Here is a 25,663-nt window from a genome sequence, read left to right as displayed (position 1 = left end):
AATAAATAAAATAAATTTATATTTAAAAAAAGTCCACCAACTGGAAAATAGATAATCAAAGATGTACTAATTCAAAGGAACACTATACAGCAGTGAAAAATGCATGCATTACAGCTAACCACAAGAAACTCAGATGAATAGCAGTAAAACCATGTTGTGCAAAAAAACCAAGTTATAACAATGTGAATGTTTTATTTTAGTTATGGACAGCTCAAGAACACACAAAACTAAACCCTGTACTGTTTGCTGATAAATATGTGGTAAAACTCTAAGGAAAAGTAGGGGAATGAAAAACAAAATTAGACGTAACTCTTCCTTCAGAGGGAAGGGACAATCGATTGGGGAGGGACAGTGGCCTATGGGGTCTACCATTATGATGGTATTGTTCTTTATTCAAGCCTGTCATTGCTGCTTCTTACTCCTTACCTATGGTTAATCAATATGTAATAAAAATTTTAAAAGCAATGAGAATCTCAACAATGGTTGACATTATACATTACTATTCCAAGTGCTTTCAGGTGTTAACTGATATAATAACTCCTGCAACTCTGCGAGATAGGTCCTGTTATCTCTGTTTTACAGGTAGGGAAACTGAGGCAGAGTGGTCACATGACTTGCCCAAGGTCATGCCAGTGATTAGAGGCAGAGTTGGGTTTTGAACACATGCCTCCCTTGTGACTAACTCCATATACATCTTGTGTTTATGAAGCTCCGTCATGTGTGCTGGAGGCTGGGGACTCTGTGGGCCTCAGCCTTCGGGACTGTTCTAGGTACTGGAGATAAACGATGAACAGGTTTGTGTATTAGGTGTGTTAGGGCACCGGCTCACACGGAACTGCCTGGTTAGATGTGTGGGGAGGGGTGGTGAGCAGAGCTGTGTTGGGGTCAGGGTCCAACCAGAGGAAGAGTTGGGGTCTGGGAGAGTCCAGAAATGTGGAGTAAGGGCTCAGTTTGGGGGAATTAGGTAAGGCTTTCTGGAGAAGAGTATATTCAAACTGGGCATTGATGGATGAATAGGAGTTTGCCAGTTACACAAAGGAGTGAAGGGTGGAATCCAGTCCGAGTGTGTGCCAAGATCCACAGGCTGAGAGAAACAGGGACAGAGAGAGACCTAAACAGACGTGGCAGAAACACAGAGAGATTGAACGGAGAGAGGCTCCGAGGGAGACACATGACCGAGAGAGACAGGGAGACAAAGAGTCAGGGGAATAGAGAGACCCAGAGAGAGAGACAGAGAAACAGAGGCAAAGAGAACGAGACATAGCGACAGAGGAATAGAGATACTCAGGGAGAGCAGAGAGACAGCAAACGACTCAAGATTGAGAGCTAAAGGAGAGACGAAAACACGCAGAACCAGAAGGGAACCTGCGTGATGGCTGCCCTCAGCTCCCACCCGGCTCCTGCCCTTTAAACCCTACCCTCACCCCAGAGCTTGCAGCACCCGCGCCCCATCAGGCTCCGCCCACCAGCCCCGCATCAGCACCACGTCAGGAGCTGTCCGCGCCCCCGGTGCTGAACCAAGATGGCAGGCGGCGGAGGCCGGGCCCCGGCGTGAGCTGAGCGCGGGCTGCAGCCCCCGCCATGCCCCAACCCAGCGGCAGCTAAGGCCGACCTGACAGAGCCGGCCCGCCGGCGACTCTGGAGACATGTCTCTACTATGCGTTGGAGGTAAGAGGCGAGGCTGCAGGGCGGGGAACCGATGTGGACCAGGACTGGGCTCGGGGTCCGTGTGGATGCGGCTGGGCTCCTGATGGGGTGACCCGAGTACACGCGGCTGGGTTTTGAGGGGGTAGCCCTTGTAGACGCGTCAGGGCGCCTGAGAGGGTGATCAGTGTAGATGCAGCTGGGCTCTAAGGGGGTCCTGGTTGCCGCTACTGGGGTCGTGTGGACACGGCTGAACGCGGAGGCCCGTGTGGACGCGGGCAGGGGTCTGAGGCTCCATTTGGAAACGGTCTAGATTGGGTCGTCTGTGTAGAACAGGTTATTAGCGGGTTCGTGTGGAAGGAGCCGGGCTGGGTAGTTCAAATGAATCCTGCAGGGTGCTTGGAAGGAGTCTTGGGCTGTGAGCTGGGCTGCAGGCAGGGCTCGGAATTCGGAGAGGAGTGGAGGGGGAGCGGTCTCCAAGCCCTGAGCGTGTAAGATCTGGGTAGAGGGGCTTGGTCATTAGGACTACCGTGAGCTCTAGGTATCCCTCACCCTGGGAGCGGAGAGGACTGGGGTGGGGGAGACCCCTTCCAGCATTATGAGAGGGCTGTGATTGGGGGGTCTGGGGGCACTTTTCCGGTTAACTCTTTGCCTTCTCTAGTGGAGGCTGGGGCAGTCGCCCGAGGGCCTCCCCCTCCCCGCCCTCTCTGGCCCCTCCGCATGCAAATCCGGCCTTCTCCGCAGGGAGCCGACCCTTTGGAAGTGCAGTACCACCCTGCACCCCTCACGACCCATCCTCACCTCACCCACTTTGCGCTGGAGGGAGGAAAAGAGAGGTGGGGTGGAGCTATTTTGGGGCCAGAACGCCATCTGCATCGAGGCCCACGCCCAGACCCACCTTCTGCGTTGGGGTGGGTGGAGGGAAAGAGACTCGGGAGGGGCATGACTGCCCCCCCCTTCACCCCTGAGGCAGGGTTGGGGGAGAAGCCAGCCCACCTGGACCAAGGCGACTGGGGCAATTCTGAGTTCTTAGCAAGAAACCTTGGCGGTAGGGGTGGTGGTGAAACAGGGCTCAAGGTTTATAGAGGTCTCAACCTTGGGTTTTAAGGGTTGGGGTCCACCCCTTTCGCCTCTATTCCTTTCAAGAAGGCCTGGGGTGGGAGAAGGGGTGTATCCGCCAAGCCTGAGAAGGCAGGCTTAGGGAGACCTCAGGCAGCCGGGAGTGTGCTGTTTGTGTGTGTGTGTGTGTGTGTGTGTGTGTGTGTGTGTGTGTGAAAGAGAGAGAAAAATTGGGAGAGAGAGAGAGAGAGAGATATGAACCCCAGCCTCCTCCTGGACCCGGGTGGGCAGGCCCAGGAGCCGGGAACCTCCCCCACTGCCCCTCCCCCTCCCCCCTCCTCCTGTGCCTCTCCATTCACAAACCCAGCCCCGCCCGCCCGCTCCCCGCCGCGGTGGCTTCCCGTGTGCTGCTCGCGCGGGGCTGGGCCGGCGTGGACGCGGGTGTTCTTAAAGGGACAGGGGCCTCCTTTCCTTGAGCTCGTTCCCAACGGTCGGGGCTGATGGTGGGAGAATGGCCAGTAAGATCAAAAGTCAACTCATTCAGCCCCTAGCCTAGGGAATTAGGGGAGTCAGGAGGTGGAGTGGACCCCCATGAAGCCCTCACAGACTAGGCCCAAGGGTAGGGGGAAGTGAACGTCCAACCCCCCTCCTGGCCCCTCCCCATTCTCTGAGCTGCCTAACACTTGGGAGGGGATAGCACTGGAGGAGGGGGCATGTGGGCTGCTGGCTGACTCCTCCAAGCTTGCTCTCCTCTGCTCCTCACCCCCGTCTTCGGAGCTGGGCTTTTCTAGAATCTCACCCTTAACTCTGATGCACACTGGAGTCTTGGCTGCAGGGGTGGTGTGAAGCGGAGGCAGTAAGTGGGGTGAGGCTTCCTAAATCGGAGGCCTAGGGGAAGAAGAGTGTGGGATGATTTTGTGGAACTTCTAGAGAAGGAGTCACCAGCTGAGTAGAGGGGTGTCGCTGGGAAGAGCAAGACTTGGGATGAGGTGGGAGGTAGAGCCCTGAGGTGTAAAGGGAGCAGTGGATGCTGGGAGAGGCTGGGTGCAGGGAGATGGGGAGAAGTGAGGAGAGGGAAATGCTGAGAAGTGTGGGGGAGATGCCCAGAGTGGGAGGCCTTGAGGGCTGAGGGGGAAAGAAGAGGGAGCAAGGCAACTAGGCGAGAGGGCTTTTCTTGGATCTGAGTTTATCCTTAGAGTTGAGGAAATACCTGCTCCCGAGCCAGGGACGCACCCATGACTGCCCGCATCTGCATACACTTGGACTGGCACGTTCAAACCCAGACTTGCTTTGTGTGGACAGAAATGCTCAGAATTCACCAAGTCTCTATGAAGACCACTTGCCTCTGACTGCACATTCACGGACACATGTACAGGTTCACATGCCCATGTGAACACACACACATACATGTATACTGGACACAGTCACCCTGCGCCATAGACATTGTCCCCACATTACAGGCATGTGTGTCTGCACACATGCACACACACGGATATGTGTGATTAATGTTCACAATAGCCATGTCGCCTAAAGATCTACCCATGCCTTACCCCTCAGGCATGTGTGTGTGTGTGTGTGTGTGTGTGTATATATATATATATATATATATATATATATACCTGTTAGGGCCCTGAATCCCAAGAAACACATGTATACACACGATCAAATGCCAAGGCCATATATGTACACACATGATAACACTTGCCTGGACACTCAAAGCAATCACTTTGAATAGGTGAGTAATGTTGCACACATGAGTGTGTACATGTATGCAAGTAAACAAAAATACACAGGCTATACAACTGCATATCACACACCCCAACATGTGTCTCTACCTAACATATCACTCAAAAACCTGCACGTACCTAAACTCACACAAACAGCATGTCCCACATACAGTCACACCCCACTCCCCAGCACATACGTGCAGACCCTCACCTGCACTCAGATGGTGCACATGAGTACATGTCCCTCTACACATGCACACATACACCCATATACACTCACTTGCCTGCACTGGTAACACGAGCAAATACACATTCAAGAACACACAAATGTAAGTTCTTGTGTGCATGTCCTGCACTAACACATGGGAGACCACCCTGTACAGACCTTGCCTCTGCCCCCTCTCATCTCTTTATCTATGTGGAGCCCCATTGCCCCCCCCCCCACCTTAATCCACTTGCTAAGTCTTGGCAGAGTTCTGAGGCTGCTAACAGCAAGTACCACCTTGTTCCTTTGTGAATTCATTCATATATTTACTCAGCAAGCATTGAGCACCCACTATATGTCAGGCACTGTTCCTGGCTCTGGGGACCAAGCCTTACTCCTGGCATCATGCTGGTGGGGTCAGAGTGGGAGAGATGGGGAAAGGCTGCGGGAGATGGAGAGGAGCGTTTCTATGGCTCTTTTCCTCTGGGAAGCCTACCCTGTTCCCATCATCACCATTTGCCTGAGTCTCAGAAGATGAAGGGGAACTGAGCAGAAGGGAGACCATGCTCTAGGTGGAGGGCACAGCAAGCCCAAAAGTGTGGTGGCAGGGATTTGGTTCTAGACTTTCCTACGTGCATCATGACATTTTGCCAGGCCACTCAATGTTTAAAATGTTCCATAAATATTTGATGACTGAATATTGCATATAAATTAGCAAATGCGTTTGAGAGTGAGTTTACTGCACAACTAATAATAATATCTACAAGAAGCCCCATCTATCCAGCATTCTATAGGCACACTGTTGAGGACTATTATGCCCATTGCCCTCTTTAATCCTCAGAGCAACTCGTTTTAGAGATGAGGAAAACCGAGGCTCTGGGAGGTTCAACAACTCGCCTGGTGCCACAGAGCCAGAGGTGTAGCTGCCTGACTCCACAGCCTACTGGGAGTGAAAAGTGAAAGTCGAACCTCCCCTCAGCCCCCAGAACCTGGAGACCCTACCACGGGGTGAGAATCTGTCCTGAGATCCCCTTTTTTCTTCATCCACTCAGCAAACAGACATATCACGATCTCCCATTCATCATGGCTTTTCCCCTGCCCCTCTCCCAGGAAGACTTCACAAATCCCTCTGTCTCTTACTGTTTCTGATACCACACAGCCAGGGGGGTCTGCATCTGATCTTTGCTCTCAGCAACCTCATAGGATGCCTCCGGTGTTGGCTCTGATTCACCTTCAGGGCTGCAATCTTAGCCTCCATATCTTGCACCTCACTTGCCTCCCACACACAATGAGCTTCCTCTGTGAGGTGTGAACCAGGACATCCTGAGTCCAGGAGGTCTGGGTTTGAATCCCTAAATCCACCACGTCCGGAAAAGTCCCATATCTTCTTCCTTCCTCAGTCTGTCCATCTGTAAAATGGGCACACTAATAGTGCCCACTGCCTAGGTTTTCTGGAACTCTCCAGTCATATGAGGCACGCAGAGAACTTGGCATGATGCCTGGCTTGTGGAAAGGGTCAATAAGTGTGAGCCAAAGACAGGAGAAATCTGTGATGGTGTTTTTATTAGTGGGGACTAAAAGCTTTCTGCAAAGAGGTTCGTGAGTGTAGGACATTTCCTGAGAGCTCACTGCGTTCTCAGGCCTGAGGAGGGCTCAGTAATACATAGGGCGCAAAAGAGGTGCCAACTCTTTGGAGGTACGTGGGCAGGGATGAAAAGTTCAGCACCGTGGACAGTTCAGGGAGGAGACGCTGAGTTCAGCACAGTGGACAGCGCCCACTCCGCGGGACCCCGTCTTCGCGTAGTGCTGCTGGAGGGGGCAATGACGTCATTCCTTCAGTGAACACTATTTAATGGGCAACTACTATGTGCCAGGCCTAGTTCTAAGTGGTACCTGGTAAACAACACAGACAGAATATCTGTCAAGTTTCTTGGTGTGTTTTTTACATCTAAGGCTTCAGTCTGGCCCTGGCTTATTTCTGTCCATGGAGGATGAGAGTCCTCATTTATTCTCTCCCAGATGCAAAGCCAGAGAGACCAATATCCTTACCCCAAAGCCCTTGTCTGCTATCGACATCACATATTAAATACCAAACATCCTAGAATCTATTTCTGAATTCTCTATTCTTTCCTTCCACCACTTGTAGTGTCTTCTGACACCTGATAAGCATGTCCTGTGGGTGGGCTTTCAGCCGCTTCCCCTGATGGCTGGAGTTCTCTATTCCCCCACTCCCACTCCCAGGACTGGCAGGTTATGGACCAGATGCCCCAAGGACTGGAGTCTACCTCAATTAGTATCCAGGGTCGTCCAGGCCAGGAGCACACTTCGAACTCAACCAAATAATAAAAATAGTAATGATACTAGTAACGATAATGATAATCATAGTAGTAATAACAGTATAATAATGCTGATGTTAATAATAATGAAGAAGAAAGGGGAGAGGGAGGAAGAGGAAGGAAGAAGAAGGGAAGAGAAAGGGGAGAAGAAAGTGAGACCAACTAGGCTTGCCTTGCCCCATTTCCCAGATGCAGAAACTGAAGCCCAGAGCCTGGCAGCGCCAATGAGCCCCTGCTCTCACTTCCACCCATTCTGCCCTGGGCCACAACTGCCTGTGCGACCACGTTAATCAGTCAGCGCTGATGGGGGCGGGGGGTGGGCGGGGACCGGGGAGGCCGCGCAGTCTGCTGACCTGGCGTGACGCGGTATCTCCTGCCCGCCCGTCAGTGGGCACCTCCCCCACTCAGCACTCCCCGCGGTCGCGTCGCTCACGCCCTCCGCGCCCACGTTATAAATAGCTTCGTGCTTGTGACCAGGAGCTCGCGAAGGAGGGGCGGCGCTTCCGCCCTGGTGACCCCGATACCGCAGGCAAGAGGAAGGCAGCGGGGCGGAGATGTGATGACGATGACGGCGGTGAAGGCGACAATGACTCGGGTTCCTCTTGCTGACGGGGAAGAGAGAGGCAGAGAGAGACTCGGCTCTTTCTCTGAGCCCCATCCGCCCCCCACCCCGAGCCCCTACCTCCAAGCCCTCTTATCCCCTGAGCCCCTTCCCTCAGGCCACCCACCCTTCCTGAGTCCCCTCCCCCGTCATGAGCCTCCTCCAAGTTCTCCGAGGCCCCTTCCCTTAGTCCCCTACACCCTCCTCCTTATCGCACACCCTATTCCCCGCCATGAGCTTCCTACTCTGAGGCTCCTTCCCTGACTCCCCATTCTTCTCTGAGCCCCGTCTCCCACCCTGAGTCTGCCCCTCCCCGCTCTGAGTCCCCAGTGATGAACATATATTGATGTCCTCACCCTGAACTCTCTGAAGGGGCCCGGGAGCTCACTCTTAGAGCTAGAGCTCTCCGGCAATCTCCCACTGCTTGTGGGCCCCAACTGAGCCCATTACCCTCTGGCCCAGAGAGACTTAGGGAGGAGGAAAGGGGGAGAGATAAGGGACTGGGAACAGGAAAGACAGAGGCAGAGGGAGGAAGGGAAGAAGAGAGACAGAAAGACGTGACAAGGGGATGACAGGGGTGGAGAGAAACAGAATCAGAAGGAAGGAGACAGCGAGAGACCTCCTCCCTAGAGGAGAGGATGGACGACAGACCTTGGACAACTGGCTTCCCCTCTGAGCTCTGCCCCTGGTCTATAAAAAAGGGACACAGAAAGGGAGTTGCAGAGTGGGGCCCAGGTTCGGTCATACCCCAGTGAGTCCCTCAGATCTCCCAGGGCCTGGCACCTACCTCCCCTCTCGTTCCCACCCCCAGCTTTTCTCTCCCAATCCTGCCTCTCCTCTCTGCAACATCTTCACTGCCTGCCCTCCCTAGTGAAAATCTGTGTGTCTCTCTGTGTCTCTGACTATCATGTCTTATCTCCCCTCACTTCTTCCTCCCTCCTTTTCCTTTCTCTCCTCATGTTGGTCCCTCCATGTATGTGCCTTTCTGAGCCTCTGTGTCTCTCCCATCATTCTCCCTCCCCGCCCTCCCCCTGCACCCTCCGCCCCCTTCAGAGTCATCAGGTTTGCAAGCTGGAGGTCCCCCAGGAGGGAGGCCTGGAGCTACTGCTGGACACAGTCCTAAGTGCCCATGAGCCTCACTCAGTCCCAGAGATGAGGGGCTGGGTGGCTGAGCTCTCTGTGGTCTGGGTGGGGCTGAGACTATGAGAGGGGGCATGTGGGACAGGGGTAGGGACCCTCACCCGCAAGAGAGGGACTTTTGCATGTGCAGTCACGTGCCTTGAGTGGGAAGGTGGGAAGACAGGACTCGATGACTGATTTCAGATGTGGGGGAAAGAGAGAGAGACAGAGATGGAAGCCCAGAGAGGGGGGTTCACTTGCCCAGGGTCACACAGCACCATAATCTGAACCCAGCTCCACCTGACTCCATGCTGAACAAGGGCTCACCTTTCCCGATGACCAGTCAAGGGCTCTATCTGCATTCTACCTCCCAAACCCAAACCCAGGTATGGCGGGCATAGTGCCCAACCCATTTGCATTTAAAATCTGGGTCTTGGGGTGGTGGTGGTGTTGGCATAGGAAGGCACTCACTCTCTCTTCTGCTCTGCAACTCTGGGGAGCTCACTCAGTGCTTCTGGGCATCAATCCCCACCCCCAACCTCATCCTCCCCACAGTCTGTCTGCAACAGGAAAAAATAGTATTTACTGACAAGTGTTTAGAAGCACTCTACTTCCCCCACCCTTGATGAGAATTCTCTCTTCACTGGCTCCATTCAGGTGCTTTTTTGAGGAAGAAATTCAAGTGGTGAGGACAGAGAAATGAACCCCATATGGGAGGCTGGATCCCAGATAGGAGGCTGTGGCACTTGCCCAGAAAAAGGCTGAACTGGACTCTCAAAAAAAAAGAAGAAAGAATAGAAACACAATTCTGATTCTAGGAATTTATCCTTCAACTTACTTGCACACCCTCTTTAAGACATACTGAGAAAAAGAAAGGTTCTGCAGAGGGTGTAGAATGCTACCATTTGTGTAGGAAATAAAATAATGCACATGTGCACATGATTGCCGATGCATCTCTAGTACCACAAGGAATTGGTACTGTTGATCGCATCCAGGAGGGAGAGTGAGAGCTGGAGTAAAAAAAGCCTTATCTTCATTGTATGATCTTTCCGTTGCTCTGGATTTTGTAAAATGTGGGTGTATTGCCTACTCAAACAAAAATATTCATTTGAAAATGTTAAAGGGAGAAGAAATATAGAAATCGAGAGGTCTCAGTTTGGGAGCAGGTTTCAGGTGGGAGTAGAGAGTAATGGTAGAGAAATGCATTGGGGGCAGATGCAGAGTTTGAGAGGTAATGAAAGGGAAAGTTTAATGTCCTGTGAGAAAATCTAGTAAAGAGTGGAATTGCTTTGAATCACTTGGGGTTGGGGGGTTATGTGAAATACGAAGAGACTGGACCACGTGGAACCCTGAGGTATATTTGGGTTGCACCTTTCACGGGCAGGTTGGGCTGGACAAGCTCTAGCAACCTACTGGCCAGGACTGGGATATCTCTATGTGCACTATGGAGTCAGCTCTCTGGGTTGTTTTTTTCCCACCTCGCCCAGTCCCCTTTGAATATGAGACTCTAAACCCTGGAAGCATTCAGGAGGACAGGCTGAGCTGGACAATTCGTGGAGAAGTCTCACTGGTCTAACAAGGGGATGGGAATCATTGGCTGTTGTTTTCTCCTTTCTCCCCTACCTCCTCCTTCCCAACTCCCCTCCTCCTTCTGAAGCAATCCTGGAGGACTTCCTGTAAGAAGCCTCTCCTGCCACCTGCCCAGCTTCTTCTTTTGAATCTTGTTCAATTTTGGTCAAGTCACAACTGGAGGGAGGGAGCTATAGGGGAGCTTGATGGGGAGGAGGGTGGGACATGGACTGCTCCCAAGGTCCAAACATCCTTCCACCCCAGGTCTGCCTATGCTTATCTGTCTGATGGCTTCTCTCTCTCTCCCTCTCATCCCTGCCTCCCTCCTCTCCCTATTTCTCTTCCTCTCATTGTCTTTGCCTCTGTCTCTGATTTTGCCTCTGTCTTTATCTTGGTTTTTTTTGTGGTTGTTATTTTGTTTTGTTTTGTTTTTTAAATCTGTTCGGTCTCTTTATTGGCCTCTTTTGCTCTCTACTTTTTGCCTCTCTTCTCTCTGTTTCTTTCTGTATCTCTCTCCTCTCTCATTATGTCTCTCTTTTCATGTGTCTCTCTGTGTCTCTTTCTCTCCTCCCCAACTCTCTCCCCGTCTCCCTTCCCTCTCTCTGTCTCTCTCCACAGTCAAAAAAGCCAAGTTTGATGGTGCCCAAGGTAAGTGGCCTCTACTCCTGTCCTCTCCTGTGTTATCTGTCTGTCTGTCGGTCTCTTGGAGAGACGGGAGAGGGTGTCTGAGCCAGGGACGGGGAACTTGGGCTCTTTGTCTGCTGAGCATCACAGAGCGTGTCAGACTTGCTCTAGGGTCCCAGCAGTCTTCCCAGCCATCCCCTGAAGACTCCAGTGGGAGTGGGGCTCACCCTGAGCCAATGGTGCTTCCCAGGATCCTAAGAGATAGGGTGGGGACACTTACATTAGGCTGCAGGTGAGAAAAGTGAGGTTCAGAGAGGCAAAGGAAGTTTCCTATGTCCAAGGACATTAGACGAAGTCATTTCTAAGCATCAGGATTAGTTATCCCAAAACTCCACATCTCCCTGCACCAAGGCCCCTCCCTAGTGCTCTGAGGGGCTGGGGGTGGGGCTCTGGGGACTGGTCTGGGAGTGGAGGCACAGAAGCACCTCAGGGTGTTGGACCGGGGGTGGGCCCAAGAACTCACAGCCCCTGAGGGATCATAGGGGTGTTATTGAGAGCTTGGGAAGGGGTATGGGGGAGTCCCTGAGCCCTTGCACTGACCTCTTCTCTCACTGCCACAGAGAAATTCAATACATATGTGACCCTGAAGGTGCAGAATGTCAAGAGCACGACCATTGCCGTACGGGGCAGCCAGCCCAGCTGGGAGCAGGATTTCATGTTGTGAGTCTGCAGCGACTGGACCTGAATGGCCACGCCCCCTGGCACAGCCAGGCACTTTGCTGGTCCTGCAGGGCACAGCCGGACACCCGGGTGTCGTTTGGGACTCCCTTCGCTCTGCCTTCAGCCTTGCGTCCAGCCATCAGCTTTGCCTCCAAAGCACTTCCCGAATCCAATCGCTTCCCTTTATCTCCGAGGCCACCAGCCAAGTCCTCTCTGCCCGCCAGCCTCCACCCTGGCCTCCTGCTGCCATCCACCTCCTGCAATCTGTTCTCTAGGCAGCAAGGAGGATATTTTTAAAATTGCAAATCACATCCGGTCACTCTCCAAACTTGCCTGGGGCTTGTGGCTCATCAACCTGAGAGCAAAACCCATATCCGTCCCTACAGCCCCCCAAGGCCCGGCCCCTGGGACCTCACACCAGTATCTTGCTTCATCTCTCCTGTCTCACCTGCCCCAGATACACCCACCTCTGCACTGTTCCTCCAACATGTCCAGCTTGTTCCTGCTCCAGGACCTTTGCTCTTGTTCTTCTTTCCCCCTCTCTCCCCATCCCAGCTGACTCCCTCTGTCCTTTGGGTCTCAGCTGTGTCACCTCCTCAGAGAAGTCTTCCCTGACCACCACCCTCAAGCTGCAACTGAACAGTAATTTCAGGCCTTGCCACCAATTGTTATTCTATTTATTTGTGTGATTTTTGACACCTTTCTGGCCCCTTCCCCTGGACTTTGAGCTCCACGTGGGTAAGGCCCTATTGGTCTCTGTCCCCACTGTGATCGCCATGCCAAGCACAGAGCCTGGCACACAATAGGTGCTCGATAAATATTTGTCTAATAGCTGAATGAATTCATGACCTGGACCCTCCCCTCAACCTGGAGCTACTCAGGGACTCCTATTACATCCCACCTACTCTGATGATGGCCAACATGTGCCATGCCTTCTTCTAAGGCTTTGATTAAATCAATTTTGCTTATAACCCTGGGAGGGAGGGTGCTAACATAATCCTCATTTTACAGATGAGGAAGCAGAGGACCAGAGGAAGCAGAGGACCAGAGGACAAAGCCACCTGCTCAGTGTCATACAGCCTGTACATAGCAGAGCTGGGATTTGGACCCAGGCAGCCCTCAACCCCTGAGCAGAGCCTGGCTGGGGACTGTCACTAGTGGAGGCCATGAGGGAATCCAGAACTGGGATTCTGGAGCAGAGGAGCACTTGGGGAAGGAAGAAAGGAACTGGCTCTACAATTCTAGGAAAATGTGAAGGGGGCAGGACAGAGTGGTCCCCAACTCCCTCTAAAGCCAGTTACTGAATGACCAGGTCACGGTCAACAGATACATTCAAGAACATTCCTTAAGATAAACCTTTGGTAAATTGGTAGATTCAGTGAATTGGACATTCACCAAGGTTTACTACCAAATCTGCCTATTTCCAGGATGGAGTCTGCAGGGAAAGTGCTTAGAGGTGTAATCATTGATATGCTCAAGGGTGTCCTCATATGATTGGTTAGAGATGACACTGGGAAGGATGGAGGCAACACAAATGCCCTTATCTTGGGGTAATAGGGAGCTATGGAGGGCATTTGAGCCTCTTCCTCACTTAAACAGCATTCTCAGGGTCTGAGGGCTAGAGGAAGGGCCAGGTGATTTGGGGTTACGGGAGACATGTGACACCTGTCCCCATTCCTTCTTTCTCAGCTTGGAATCCTGGTTCTGCTGTGATACCCTGAGCATGTAACTTAGTCCTTTGGTCTCAGTTTCCCCTCTGTAAAACAAGAACTACTGTGTTATCTTCCTGACTAGGACTCACCCAGGCCTGGGTTTGAATTCTAGTTGGTCATGTGTCCAAAGGCGAGTGAACTGACTTTTCTGAGTCTTCATTACCTCTCTCCACAGCGAAATTAACCGCCTGGATTTGGGGCTGACGGTGGAGGTATGGAACAAGGGTCTCATCTGGGACACGATGGTGGGCACTGTGTGGATCCCTCTGCGGACCATCCGCCAGTCCAACGAAGTGAGTGGTGGGATGAGGGTTGGATAGGAGTGCCTGGGAGGGGCCCAGAGGCCAGTGGTCTAAACAAGATGGACATCTATCTCCATCCCCTGACAATGTTCATGTAGACATCCAGGGCTGCAGTGGCAGCTCCAGTCGACAGGGTTTAAACTCCTTCCATCTTGTCGCTCTGCCTTTCTCCTCATGTGGCTTCCACCTCATGGCCCAAGATAGCTGCTCAAGGATTACCATTACATCTGCATTCCAGTCAGGGGAGGGAAAGATAACAAGGGAAGGGGTTTGTACTCCTAATTAAGGGCCCAAACTGGAAGCTGGCTTTCATCGACCAGAACTGTCATGTGGCACCACCTACCTGCAAGGGAGTCTGGAAAATGTAGTCTTAAGCTGCATAGCCCTGGGTCCAGCTAGAAATGCATCCCTATGGAAGAAAGGAGAAGGGATATTGCAAGCAACTGGCACTTTGTGCCCAGATGGGCATCAGGGAGTTTACGCCAGTCCCAAAGAAAATAACCTTGGCCTCCTCTCTAACCTCCTGGCCTTAAATTTCACCCTCTCCACTTGGCATCTAAGATCCAATCCTGCCCTCCCTGCCCATCACCCCTGGGAGGCCTTCCAGATGGCACCAACCCACTTTGCCAGCCTTATTTCCCCCACACCTCAACCTACACTCCTCACAGGGCCCAGGGATAGCTTCTGAACTTTCACATATGCTGTTCCCTGGGTTTCAAGTGTCCTCCTTTCCATCACCCTTAAGCCCAGCTCCCATGCCCTCTCCTCCAGGAAGCCCTCCCTAATTTCCGCCTGGATTCCTCACATCCCCTCCCTCCTTCTGGCCTGGCCCTGACTTCATGGTGTTGCGGGTGTCTGTGTCAGGCTCTATCTCCTGTGACTGTGGGCTTCTCAGGCATTGCCCAATGTGGATCAAGCTTAGGGCAGGCACCAGGTAGGGCTTATTTTTTAATGAATAAATGGAGATGGAGGAAAGAGGCGCAATAGTCCAGGCGAGTCCAAAAGGAAGGCTTGTGGGTGACCCAAAATTTCCTCAGTGACCCTCCAAGTGTGAGGAAGGCCTAGTCACCTGGGATGACCATGACTTATGCAAGGGACCCTGGACTACTCCCCCATCACTGCCAGCCTTTCCCTGGGGCTGCAGAAGGAAGATTCTGCAGAGCATCATTCTCATTTCAGAGATGAAGAAACTGAGGTTCAGAGTGGACCCCACCTGCTCAAGGGCTCATTTCCCTGAACCAAGGGGGACTGGTTCATTCACTCAGCGGGTATCCTCCCTGAATGGTGGGAGGATCATGCCTTTTATCTGAAGTCGGGGCCCCATAACCCCTCGTTAAGGATGAGGAGTGCTGTGCAAGGCTGGGACCGCCCCTACCTGACCCTACAGGTCTCTCTCTCTGGGTCCTTGCTTCTGGGCTCTCTGGACCCACCATGTTGCCCTGGATTGAGACCTTCCTTCTCTGAGTCTTGGTTTCCTCATCTAAAGTGGGGACATGGCCCTTGCTCTTGGGGTAAGGATAAGATGGGGTGAGGGAGACATTTCCTTTGAGAATAGGGAGCCTGTTGGTCAGTGTGCAGCAGATACGTTACCCGCCACACCTCACCCAGAACCCTAACCCCTGTTACCCAACCCACACCCCAGGAGGGCCCCGGAGAGTGGCTGACCCTGGACTCTCAGGTCATCATGGCGGACAGTGAGATCTGCGGCACTAAGGACCCCACCTTCCACCGCATCCTCCTTGACACTCGCTTTGAACTGCCCTTAGGTGAGTGTGGCGGGGGCTTGGGAGGGGTGGGACCCTCACCCAGCCCCAGGAGAAGGGTCAGGTCTAGCTGGGTCCAGACAACACTTTATTCTGAGGATGAGGTTCCCCCTCCCAAGAGGAGAGTCTCCTGGGCTACAGCAAGTCAGCAGAGATGTACGCCTGCCGCACGCAGAGTACAGTCCAGCTCCTGCAGGCCACCAGTGGGCTGCAAGTGCTTTTCAACCGACGGGGCTCAGGTCTGAGCTGTCTTAGCTGGTCCTTGGTGAGGTCTTAAGCTGCAGAGGTGAGCTGGATGTGGAGAAGACACAGACAAAGGCAGAAAGACAGAGACAGAGAAATGGAGAGAGAGAGAGAGAGAGAGAGAGGGGAGAGAGAGAGAGAGACATGTAGAGATCAACAAAGGCAGAGACACAGAGAGGCCTCTTTACCTTTCCTGGAAGCAGCTCAGTTCTCCCACATCATCCTTCCAAGAACCCATGATGTCCCCGTCCTGGTAATGCTAGGATGCAGCTCCTCTCCCATCCACCACCCATTCCCAAGGCAGTTCTGGGTGTGTGTGTGGCGGGGGGTTGTCAGGGGTGCCACCCCCTCCTCCCTTCCTCTCCCCCGCCCACTGGAGACCAGCCCCATAGGCCTGCAGCATGCACTGGCTGGAGGCTGAGGGGCAGGGAGGGGCTTCCAGGCTCACAGCCATGTCTCTGCTTCCAGACATCCCTGAGGAGGAGGCACGTTACTGGGCCAAGAAGCTGGAGCAGCTGAATGCCATGCGGGACCAGGATGAGGTGAGCGTTGGCATGGGGGCTCTTTTCTTCCTCTCTCTCTCTCTCTCTCTCTCGCCCTCTCTCTCCGTGTCTCCCCTGTCCTCCATTCTCTGTCTCTGTTTCTCTTTCCACTTGTCTTTCCCTGTGTCTGTGTCTCTAACTCTTTGTAACCTGACTAAATCACTGATCCATGTGGTCCAGTCTCGAACCAATGATGGCATCAAGGAACATACGGTCCACCAATGACATGACAATTTCAATCGAGTCAAGTTGTGTATTTACCAAATTCTCCATCAAGGAGATATAGAGGCCCTGTAACAGTTCTTACACCCCCTTTCTGCCCCTCACCCCTCAACTCCTTGAGTCACACTTTCAGGCTTTCTTAAAAGTTCTCCTCCCCCACTCCCAGCCCTAGCCTCTGTACCTCTGTTCTTCCATGCCATCCCCCTTCTTCTACACTCTATATTTTCACAGTTCAAAGACCCAGTGTGGCCCTGAAGACAATCTTCAAAAGGTGAGGGCAGGGAAGAAATAGCAGGCAAGGCTAGAACACCCTTTAGTGGGAGGTGGAGGGCAAAGGGGCAACACTCACATGTTAGCAATGTTTGTCCAACCTGAGTTCTCATCACCTTTCTTCCGCTCCCTGCGTCAGTGTTTCCTCTCTCTTTCCTCTGTTTCTTTCCCTCATCTGTGTCTCTTTTTCTTTTTGTATCTGTTTCTCATGGTCTGTGTTTGTGTCTCTCTCTCCCTCTTTCTTTCTCTGTGGACGTCTGTATACTTCTCCTCCAGAGGGAGAGGATTTAGGAGGCGGGGGAAGTCAGGATAGAACAGAACAGAGGACCATCTTGATCCCCTGGCTTCTGGCATCCCCCTGAGACACACCCTCTCTCCTTCCCTCCCCCTCAGTATTCATTCCAGGATGAACAAGACAAGCCTCTTCCTGTCCCCAGCAGCCAGTGTTGTAAGTACTTCTCAATTCCTTCCCGGGCTTCAACTGAAGCCCTCATCCATCCTCTACCCCATGACTGTCCTGTGTAATGAAGGGGTCACTCGTCTCCAGAGATATGAGTCCTAAGAACATATAGTATCCCCTCACAGTGTAGTGGAAAGAAAAAGGAATCTGGGACTTGGCTTTGAGTCCTACCTTACTGTGTGGCCACAGGCACGTCCCGATCCCTCTCTGATCCTTACAGCCCCTCTCTTTGAAACAGGGGCACCTGACAGCCCCCGCATTCTGGTTTCTGGAAGGACTCAGAACATCTGGAGGCTTGAAAAACACTTTGCAGACTCTTCAATTCCATTCATTAGATCCCGGATGAGGACTTATAACTCATTCATCAAACTTCCATGAGGCCAACACAGACCCCCAAGCAGCCCACACTCAGATGGTGCAGACAGACAGTCCTGCCAACACATGTATAATAGGCACCCATTTATTTAGATAAAGAAGCCGAGGCCCAAGGGGAGAAGGGACTTGCCAAGGTCACACACCTGGCAGGAGGCAGAGCCAGGGTTTGAACCCAGGTCGGAGGGACTACAAGTTTGCTTCTCTTTCCAGTGTGCTACATCTATTAATTATGATGAAGATCACCATGTTTCTCTGTATGTTGTCCCTCCATCAAGGCAGAAATTTTCAAGAGTGTCTATCCTCCCGTGGACACTGAGATGCCCCCAGACCGGGTCTCCACGGGTCTAGATGACTTTCTCCTAAAAGTGCCCTCCAAGTTGTCTGAAGTGAGGAGGAAGTGAAAATCATACAGTCTCAGGACAAAACCCCCACCCATGACACTTGGTCCCTACCCCACACTTCAACCTCTTTCTCCTTTTCCATCTGCTTCCGCATCCTCCTTTCCCCCCCTCTCACAGTCTCCCCTGTATCCGTCGTCCACCTCCCCCCACCCCCCCATATGCCCAGGATATGTGATGATGGAGCCTGGTGGAGGGAGGGGCTGAGGGATTGCAGTTGGGAGACCTCATTCCTAACTTGGGGTGTGATATGGAGAAAGTCCCTTATCTTCCCTGCCTGGGGAGGGGTCATCACTGCCCTGAAGAAATTACAAACCCCCTCTCTGGTGAATGGGGTCATTGAAGGATTGTGGTGGGGGCAGAGACAGGCACGGTGGGGGCAGGAGCAGATGACAAACAGCACCTGGGCAGGTGACCTGAAGCAAGAGGTGGGTTCAATTTGAGAATGGAGACCTACCACCCAGCGTTTACCTCCGAGTTCTCTTGGGACTGTCTTACCACCCCCATTTCACGAAGGAGGCAGCCGAGTGTCAGAGGAGTCAGAATTCTGGTCAAAGTGGTTTTTCTGAGATGCCAGATGCTGGGGATGAGGCGATGAAGATGTAGTTCTCTCCCTGGTCCTGATGCTCAGGCTGTGTGACTTTAGGCTTTTCACTCTACCTTTCTGAGCCCTCTTCACCTATAAAAGGATAAGAATGATTAAAAATAAAAACCCACCCAACGGGGGTGTTTCAAATTTAGGATTTCCAGTTCAGTGTTTCTTTCATTATCTGGGGGATGGGGGAGGGAAGGAATGAGGAGTGCTGACCCCAAACTTCAGAGTTGGAAAACCCTGGGTCCAAATGCCCTCTTTGTTACTTCCTGGCTAAGCCTGTGGTCTTGTCAAAAAATGGTGGTATCCTGCCTTCCTCCCGGGGTGGTGAGTGAAGGTATAACAAGTCAGTGGTTAAAGTGATCCTCGGGGAAGATACACAGGGCAGAAGGGGATGGGGTCCTGGGCTGGAAGAAGGAGATGGGGAGGATGGGGGAGCCCCCCTCCCCATGCCTCCCCCTCTGCCTTCTCCCTTTTATTATCTCTGCCCCTTCTCTTTGTAGGCAACTGGAATTATTTTGGCTGGGGTGAGCAGCAGAGTAAGTACTCAACTTGATGTTCTGGGAGGCCATGGGGAGGTGGACACCTCGGCGACCCTGAGGCCCCCGCCCCATTGCTCAGGGAAATGGGGAGCCTGTGGCTGGCACATTGGGGCCAGAGGACTGGCAAGACCCCTCTTGTGCCCTCCTGCCCCCTGATCACTAACATCTGTTTGAGGGTCCTGCTCTGTCTGGTGGGGAGTGGGTAACGTGACTCTGGGTGGGAGGATTCAGCTGGGAGGAGTGGGCATATAGACAGGAAACCTGCCTGTCTCCAGCTGGGCACTGTGAGCCCCCCACCCCCTTGCTCCCCTTGTATAACCTTATCTCCTCTCCTGTGATTCCTTCCTCTTTTTATCTCCCCATCTTCCTCCTCTACCTGGAGCCCTCCTCCAGCCCCAATGTCACTCAGAGGCTGGTGGGCAGGGAGGGAAGAGGGTCTCAGACAGAGCAGCTGAGCAGAGACCCCCCAGACAGATATCACTCTGGAGACCTCAGCTCCCAAAGCCCCCCCAACACACATACACTTCTTCCTCCAATTTGCCCCCAGGGGAAAGAGACAAGCTACCTCCCCCCAAAATTGGATGACCATTTTTCTCCTTAAGGAATAGCTCCCTTTTCCCCATGCCGTTTTCAGAGAAATCCAGTCCTTTAGTCTAAGCGTGAATCTATCTCCTAATCTCTACTCCATCAACTGGGGGGCCTTCCACCCCACCCCCATATCCTGATGGACAAGTTGCACCCCACCCTCCCTCCAGGAGCAGGAAAACTGTTTACAAATACAGTTGACCCTTGAACAACATGGGTTTGAACTGTGCGGGTCCACTTACATGTGGATTTCTTCAATAAATACTACTACGGGACTACATGATCCCTGGTTGGTTGAACCCATGGATACAGAATTGTGGATACGGAGGGCCAATTATAAAATCACATATGGGTTTTCGACTGCACGGAGGGTTGGTGTCCCTAACCCTTGCATTGTTCAAGGGTCAACTGTAGTTTGATCCAAAAGAATTTGTCAAAAACAAGTCAATCGGAAGCAAAGTTAGCCAAAATAATCATTTGGCAGACAGCTAGGCTTGATCAAAACCAGTTTGCGGGCTTCCCTGGTGGCGCAGTGGTTGGGAGTCCGCCTGCCGATGCAGGGGACGCGGGTTCGCGCCCCGGTCCGGGAAGATCCCACATGCCGCGGAGCGGCTGGGCCCGTGAGCCATGGCCGCTGAGTCTGCGCGTCCGGAGCCTGTTGCTCTGCAACGGGAGAGGCCACAGCAGTGAGAGGCCCGTGTACCGCAAAAACAAAAACAAAAACAAAAACAGTTTGCCACAAATAAACAATACAGTAAAAAAAAAAAAAAAAGACATTTTGGATTAAAACCAGTTTAGCAAAATCTGAGAATTGGGTGAAGAAGAGCAAAGACAATTAGGCCCAAAGCAGGCCATTTTGTCAAAACAAAAGTGGCTGAAAATGCCTTATCCAGAAGCAGGCGATTTGGTCAAAAACTATTTGGCAAAAAGCAGAGTCTGCGTAAAAGCAGAAAGAATCCAAGAGAAAGCAATCTGCCCCTCAAAAACAGATAATTTGTCAGAGAAAATTAATTTGGTGAACATGCACAGAGCCTCATGTGATTTGGTTGGAAACATCTCAGTCCGGTCAAGGGCGATACGGTAGGCTCTAAACCCCAGTAATTGGGTAGAAAACAACTTGGTCAGAGGGGCAATTTGGTGACATTGACAAATCGTCCCCAGTTTCAGATCCCCCCACTTTAGGCCCTTTATGGCTTCACGGTTTCACCCTGACGCCCACAGATCTAAGTTGCGGAAATTCACAACTGCTTCTGCCCTTGATGCCAGCACTGTCGGCGCGCAGCGCATCGGAAGGTGGCCATATGGCAGGGACAGGATAAAAAGCTTGCAGGTCACAATGGCTCAAGTCAAATGAGAAACTAGGAAACCAGAGCTACTTTGGTAAGGCCGGCTTTGCTGGCTAAAAATGAATTTGAGGTTTTTCTGAAGGTAAAATAGGGAATGAATCAAATAGCTAGCTCTACATGAAGTATGAAATTAATTTTTAACAGTTTACCACATTAAATTTTTTTGACCTATTTTTTTAATATATAGAAATAGACTCTATTAGTGGGAAAAGAATTAGAAAGTTAAAGCAAAAATATTGGGAAACGAGCAAAAATACTTAAAGGCATAAAAAGTACAACCCCCCCTTGGTGTTTAAAATCACCAGTAAATTGATACCATGGCCGTGCATACCGTGGGCTTCCCAATCGGCTGGTTAATTTAAGGGGCGCTCACTTCTCTTCAGCTCAACTGTTGTTTTCTAAATAAATTCAGTCTTTCCTGTTCCCACCACAATACAACATCCTTTGAGACTGTTTTCTTTTTACTAAGAAAGAAAATCTGTTTCCCATTTACTAAGGAAAGCAAATCGAACTGAAGCATCCTTTAATTCTTATGAAACACTTGGAGTTTGGCAACCCCTCCCTGTTCCATTAGAGCGATAGATTCTGAGCATGTGGTAGTCTTGCCAACCGAAGAATCTGATCTTTTTGAGGAAGACAGCACCTTGGTAGAGACCCTTCTTTGTTCCTGCGCATGAGAGTTCAGGGCTGGGGTCCCCATCCTCGGATATTAAGGAATCTCTGAGGGTTAAAGGGCATTTATATTCAACCTTGTCCTCTTGATCCTCCAACTTCCCCATGAGTATCTGTGTGACTCCTGTTATGGGAAGCCTGATGGAAAAACCAATATTGTTTTCAGAGACCCTGGACTTTAGTCAAAGTCCATTTTCGCATTTGAGCCAAAAGACACCTTCCAATTTGTCCCTGTCCTCCTCACGTTGTACGACCTACCATGGACCCCGGACTCTAGGTCCAGTTTGACCCACATACAGCAAGGCAGGGTTTTCACTTCCCTTCTTCTTTTTTTTTTAATAGATCTTTATTGGAGTATAATTACTTCACAATACTGTGTTAGTTTCTGCTTTATAACAAAGTGAATCAGCTATACATATACGTATATCCCCATATCTCCTCCTTCTTGCGTCTCCCTCCCACCCTCCCTATCCCACCTCTCTAGGTGGTCACAAAGCACCGAGCTGATCTCCCTGTGCTATGTGGCTGCTTCCCACTAGCTAACTATTTTACATTTGGTAGTGTATATATGTTGATGCTACTCTCACTTCACCCCAGCTTCCTCCTCCCACCCCATGTCCTCAAGTCCATTCTCTATGTCTACGTCTTTATTCCTGCCCTGTCACTAGGTTCATCAGTACCTTTTTTTTTTTTTTAGATTCCATGTATATGCGTTAGCATACGGTATTTGTTTTTCTCTTTCTGACTTACTTCACTCTGTATGACAGACTCTAGGTCCATCCACCTCACTACAAATAATTTCGTTTCTTTTTATGGCTGAGTAATATTCCACTGTATATATGTGCCACATCTTCTTTATCCATTCATCTGTCAATGGACATTTATGTTGCTTCCATGTCCTGGCTATTGTAAATAGAGCTTCAGTGACGACTGTGGTACATGTCTCTTTTTGAATTATATGGTTTTCTCAGGGTATATGCCCAGTAGTCACTTCCCTTATTCGAAAGCCTATACCTCTGTTAAAATGACCCAAGATCCTTCATTCATTCTGGTAGATTCCTCTCCTTGGGTTAGCAATCAGTGAAGACCCCCTAAATCTGAGAGGCTGTGTTGGCCTCCATTGCGTGCTCTCTCTCTCCCTCCCCTCCTCTCTCTTCCAGATGATGACCCTGACAGTGCAGTAGATGATCGTGACAGTGACTACCGCAGCGAGACAAGCAACAGCATCCCGCCACCCTATTACACTACGTCCCAGCCCAATGCCTCGGTCCACCAATATTCTGTCCGACCACCACCCCTGGGTTCCCGGGAATCCTACAGTGACTCCATGCACAGTTATGAGGAGTTCTCTGAGCCGCGGGCCCTCAGGTAGTCACAGTGGAGTGAAGGATTCGTGTCTGTGTGTGTGTGTGTGTGTCCACCTCTTATCTCCTGGAGGGGAGAGAGGAATAGGGGGTTGGAGAGAGCTGGGGGTGGAGGTAAGTGGGTTCTAGGAAAGCAGCATCTATACTTTCTTATAGGCAGTAAAACCTTTTCTTTATCCAAAATCTTGCAAGAAAACTCTCCAAGCTTGATTAAAGGGGGTCTGCTTTGGCGGAAGAAAGAGACGGAAGTCAGGAAGCCCCTGAGAGGTTCCCCTGAAATAGGCGGGCTCTTTGGCACTCCGCTTAAAAGCCCCTGGTCCCTTTGTACTCTCTAACTGTTCAGGGTAGGAGGTGAGAGGAGGAAGAGATGAGCGTTAATAGGGGTGGGAGGTGAGGCACAGTGATGTTGGAAAGACTCCCAGCAAGCAGCTGACTCGTGGTGCTGGAGTGGTCCTACCTAGCCCTCTTGGTGACCCCTGACTCTATGTTCCTGACCAGCAGGCATGGGCACAGTGAGTTGGGAGCTGCCCCTGATCAGTCCAGCCACCATCACTACTCTTTTCAAAGTAGGTTGTCCCTAGACCTACCCCATAGGTGGGTCCCCTGGCTTTCAAGGGTGCAGTGTGTTGGTCCTTGAGCCTTTGAGACTGAAACTTGTGCCTGCTGCTGTCCCCCCCCGCCCCCTGCTCGCTGACCTGATCGCCCCAGTCCTGGTTTCTTAACAGAACAATAGCAAACATGATATTAAACAGGTTGGATATTTGTAAAGCACTTAGGGTGGTGCCTGAAAGTGCTACGTAGTGACTGTTAGATAAACAGCACAAATAATAGTATTCAGAGCTAACTATGTGCCCAGCTCTGGTCCAGCGTCTTCCCTTCATCATCTCATTTCATTCTCTGGTTGGGAATATTATTGGTTCCATTTGACAGATGGGGAATCAAGGCACAGAGGGGTTAAGTCACTTGTCTGAGGTCACACAGCTGGTAAATCATCATAAGGACTAGTGTTTATGGTGAACCCACTGGGTGGAGAGCAGTGGCCTGGTGAATTTTTTTTTTTGATTGTTTTGATTTTTGGCTGCGCTGGGTCTTCGTTGCTGCGCGCGGGCTTTCTCTAGTTTCAGCGAGAAGGTACGGGGGCTACTCTTCATGGTGGTGCCCGGGCTTCTCATTGCGGTGGCTTCTCTTGTTGCAGAGCACAGGCTCTAGGTGCGCAGGCTTCAGTAATTGTGGCTCATGGGCTTTAGAGCGCAGGCTCAGTAGTTGTGGCGCACGGGCTTAGTTGCTCCACGGCATGCGGGATCTTCCCCGACCAGGGATTGAACTCGTGTCCTCTGCATTGGCAGGCAGATTCTTAACCACTGCGCCACCAGCGAAGCCCCACCTAGTGGATTTTTGGTCATGGGTCTTCTTGCAAAATGTTTGCTCCCCAAAGAATACATTTCCTCCATTAAAGGATGAGCGGGATGAAAATTTTCAGTGCTCTTTACTCCCTTGATGTTGAACCTATACTTCTATTAATGTGACCCCCCAAATCTCTTTAAGATATTAGGCTCAGTTCACACATACACCAGGGCCTCCTATTTGTGTGAAACCTTGATATACCAGAGTTGGAGGTTAACCCTATAACTTAGGTCCAGGACTAGGCCGGGGCGAGTGTGGTATGCTTGAAGTTGCCTCAAGTACAAAACTTAAGAGGGTGCCAAGAAACTCGGTCCTCAAGATAAATAATATATTAATGTAATATTTTTAAAAATCAAAATGGATGCCAAAAACATCCATGAAAAAAATGTCACCAAAATGTTCCTTTGTAAGAGTAGATTTTCTTGTATGTAAGTTATACTTCAATGAAATTTCTAAAAATCCATGACTAGGAAAATATACAAATTTAAGTTAAAACATGATCTGACTCTGCACTTGCAGGATTCAGCCTCACCTACCTCATTCTGATCCTGGTCCTGCTATATCTAGTCTATAAGCAAGAAAAATAATGATGGTTAATTGAGCGCTTAGTATGTGCTAGGTATTCTAATGAGTCCCAAATAATGTGCTTATTCTTTACACCAATCGCATGAGGTGAGAATTTACTTCTTCATCTCCCCGTGGTTTTGTAGATAAGGAAAATGAGGCAGAGAGATTAAGTTACTTTCCTGAGGTCACACAGCTAGTAAGTGGCTGAGCTAGAATTAAACCTTGTCAAGCAGGCTTCTGAGTCCACAGCCACGACGCCACACGGCCTCTCAGTCCTATAAAAAGGCACCTGGGAACCTGCAAAGTTAGCCTCCCAAGGTCCTACAGCTGGACAAAAGTGACGTTCCCTCTACATCATCAGCAAGGACTTCAACCGAGCAGATTGTCCATTCTCTGTGTTCCCAGCAGCATCTCAGAATCACCCCCGTGTCACCCCACATTCAAAAATTCAGGGGCAAACTCGCTATTAAACATAGCTATCCAGGCTCCCGAATTGCAGGCCTTCTCCAATTCTTGACGAAGAGATGAATTACGCAAACAAGTGTTTGTATCCGGTTGAGATCTGGAGAAACCCTCAGAAGCGCTTTATTTCTAGTGCAGTAAGAAAAGAAATTTTAAATGGTTTATCTTTGTGCCATCGAGGTAAATGAGCTTTCAGAGCTGTGCTGTCCAACATGGTAGCCCCATGGGGCATTTTAAA

General features: G+C 51.0%; 1 protein-coding gene across 1 annotated transcript in view; it reads left to right on the top strand.

Moving 5' to 3' along the window:
* The first annotated feature begins 1,486 nt into the window (after nucleotides 1-1,486).
* The window catches only part of UNC13A (unc-13 homolog A), a 67,540-nt gene continuing 43,363 nt past the window's right edge, over nucleotides 1,487-25,663 (top strand). Inside the window, exons 1-9 of the mRNA XM_060296866.1 lie at nucleotides 1,487-1,668; nucleotides 10,879-10,908; nucleotides 11,505-11,604; nucleotides 13,492-13,609; nucleotides 15,261-15,384; nucleotides 16,093-16,166; nucleotides 17,052-17,106; nucleotides 18,987-19,022; nucleotides 22,789-22,996. Of these exons, the coding sequence (XP_060152849.1) occupies nucleotides 1,647-1,668; nucleotides 10,879-10,908; nucleotides 11,505-11,604; nucleotides 13,492-13,609; nucleotides 15,261-15,384; nucleotides 16,093-16,166; nucleotides 17,052-17,106; nucleotides 18,987-19,022; nucleotides 22,789-22,996 (767 nt within the window). The 5' untranslated portion in view covers nucleotides 1,487-1,646. The remainder of the gene's footprint in view (nucleotides 1,669-10,878; nucleotides 10,909-11,504; nucleotides 11,605-13,491; nucleotides 13,610-15,260; nucleotides 15,385-16,092; nucleotides 16,167-17,051; nucleotides 17,107-18,986; nucleotides 19,023-22,788; nucleotides 22,997-25,663) is intronic.

The sequence above is a fragment of the Globicephala melas genome, chromosome 3 (genome assembly GCF_963455315.2).
Source record: "Globicephala melas chromosome 3, mGloMel1.2, whole genome shotgun sequence".
In the NCBI taxonomy this organism is placed as follows: domain Eukaryota; kingdom Metazoa; phylum Chordata; class Mammalia; order Artiodactyla; family Delphinidae; genus Globicephala; species Globicephala melas.
This window is presented reverse-complemented; position numbering and strand designations above follow the sequence as displayed.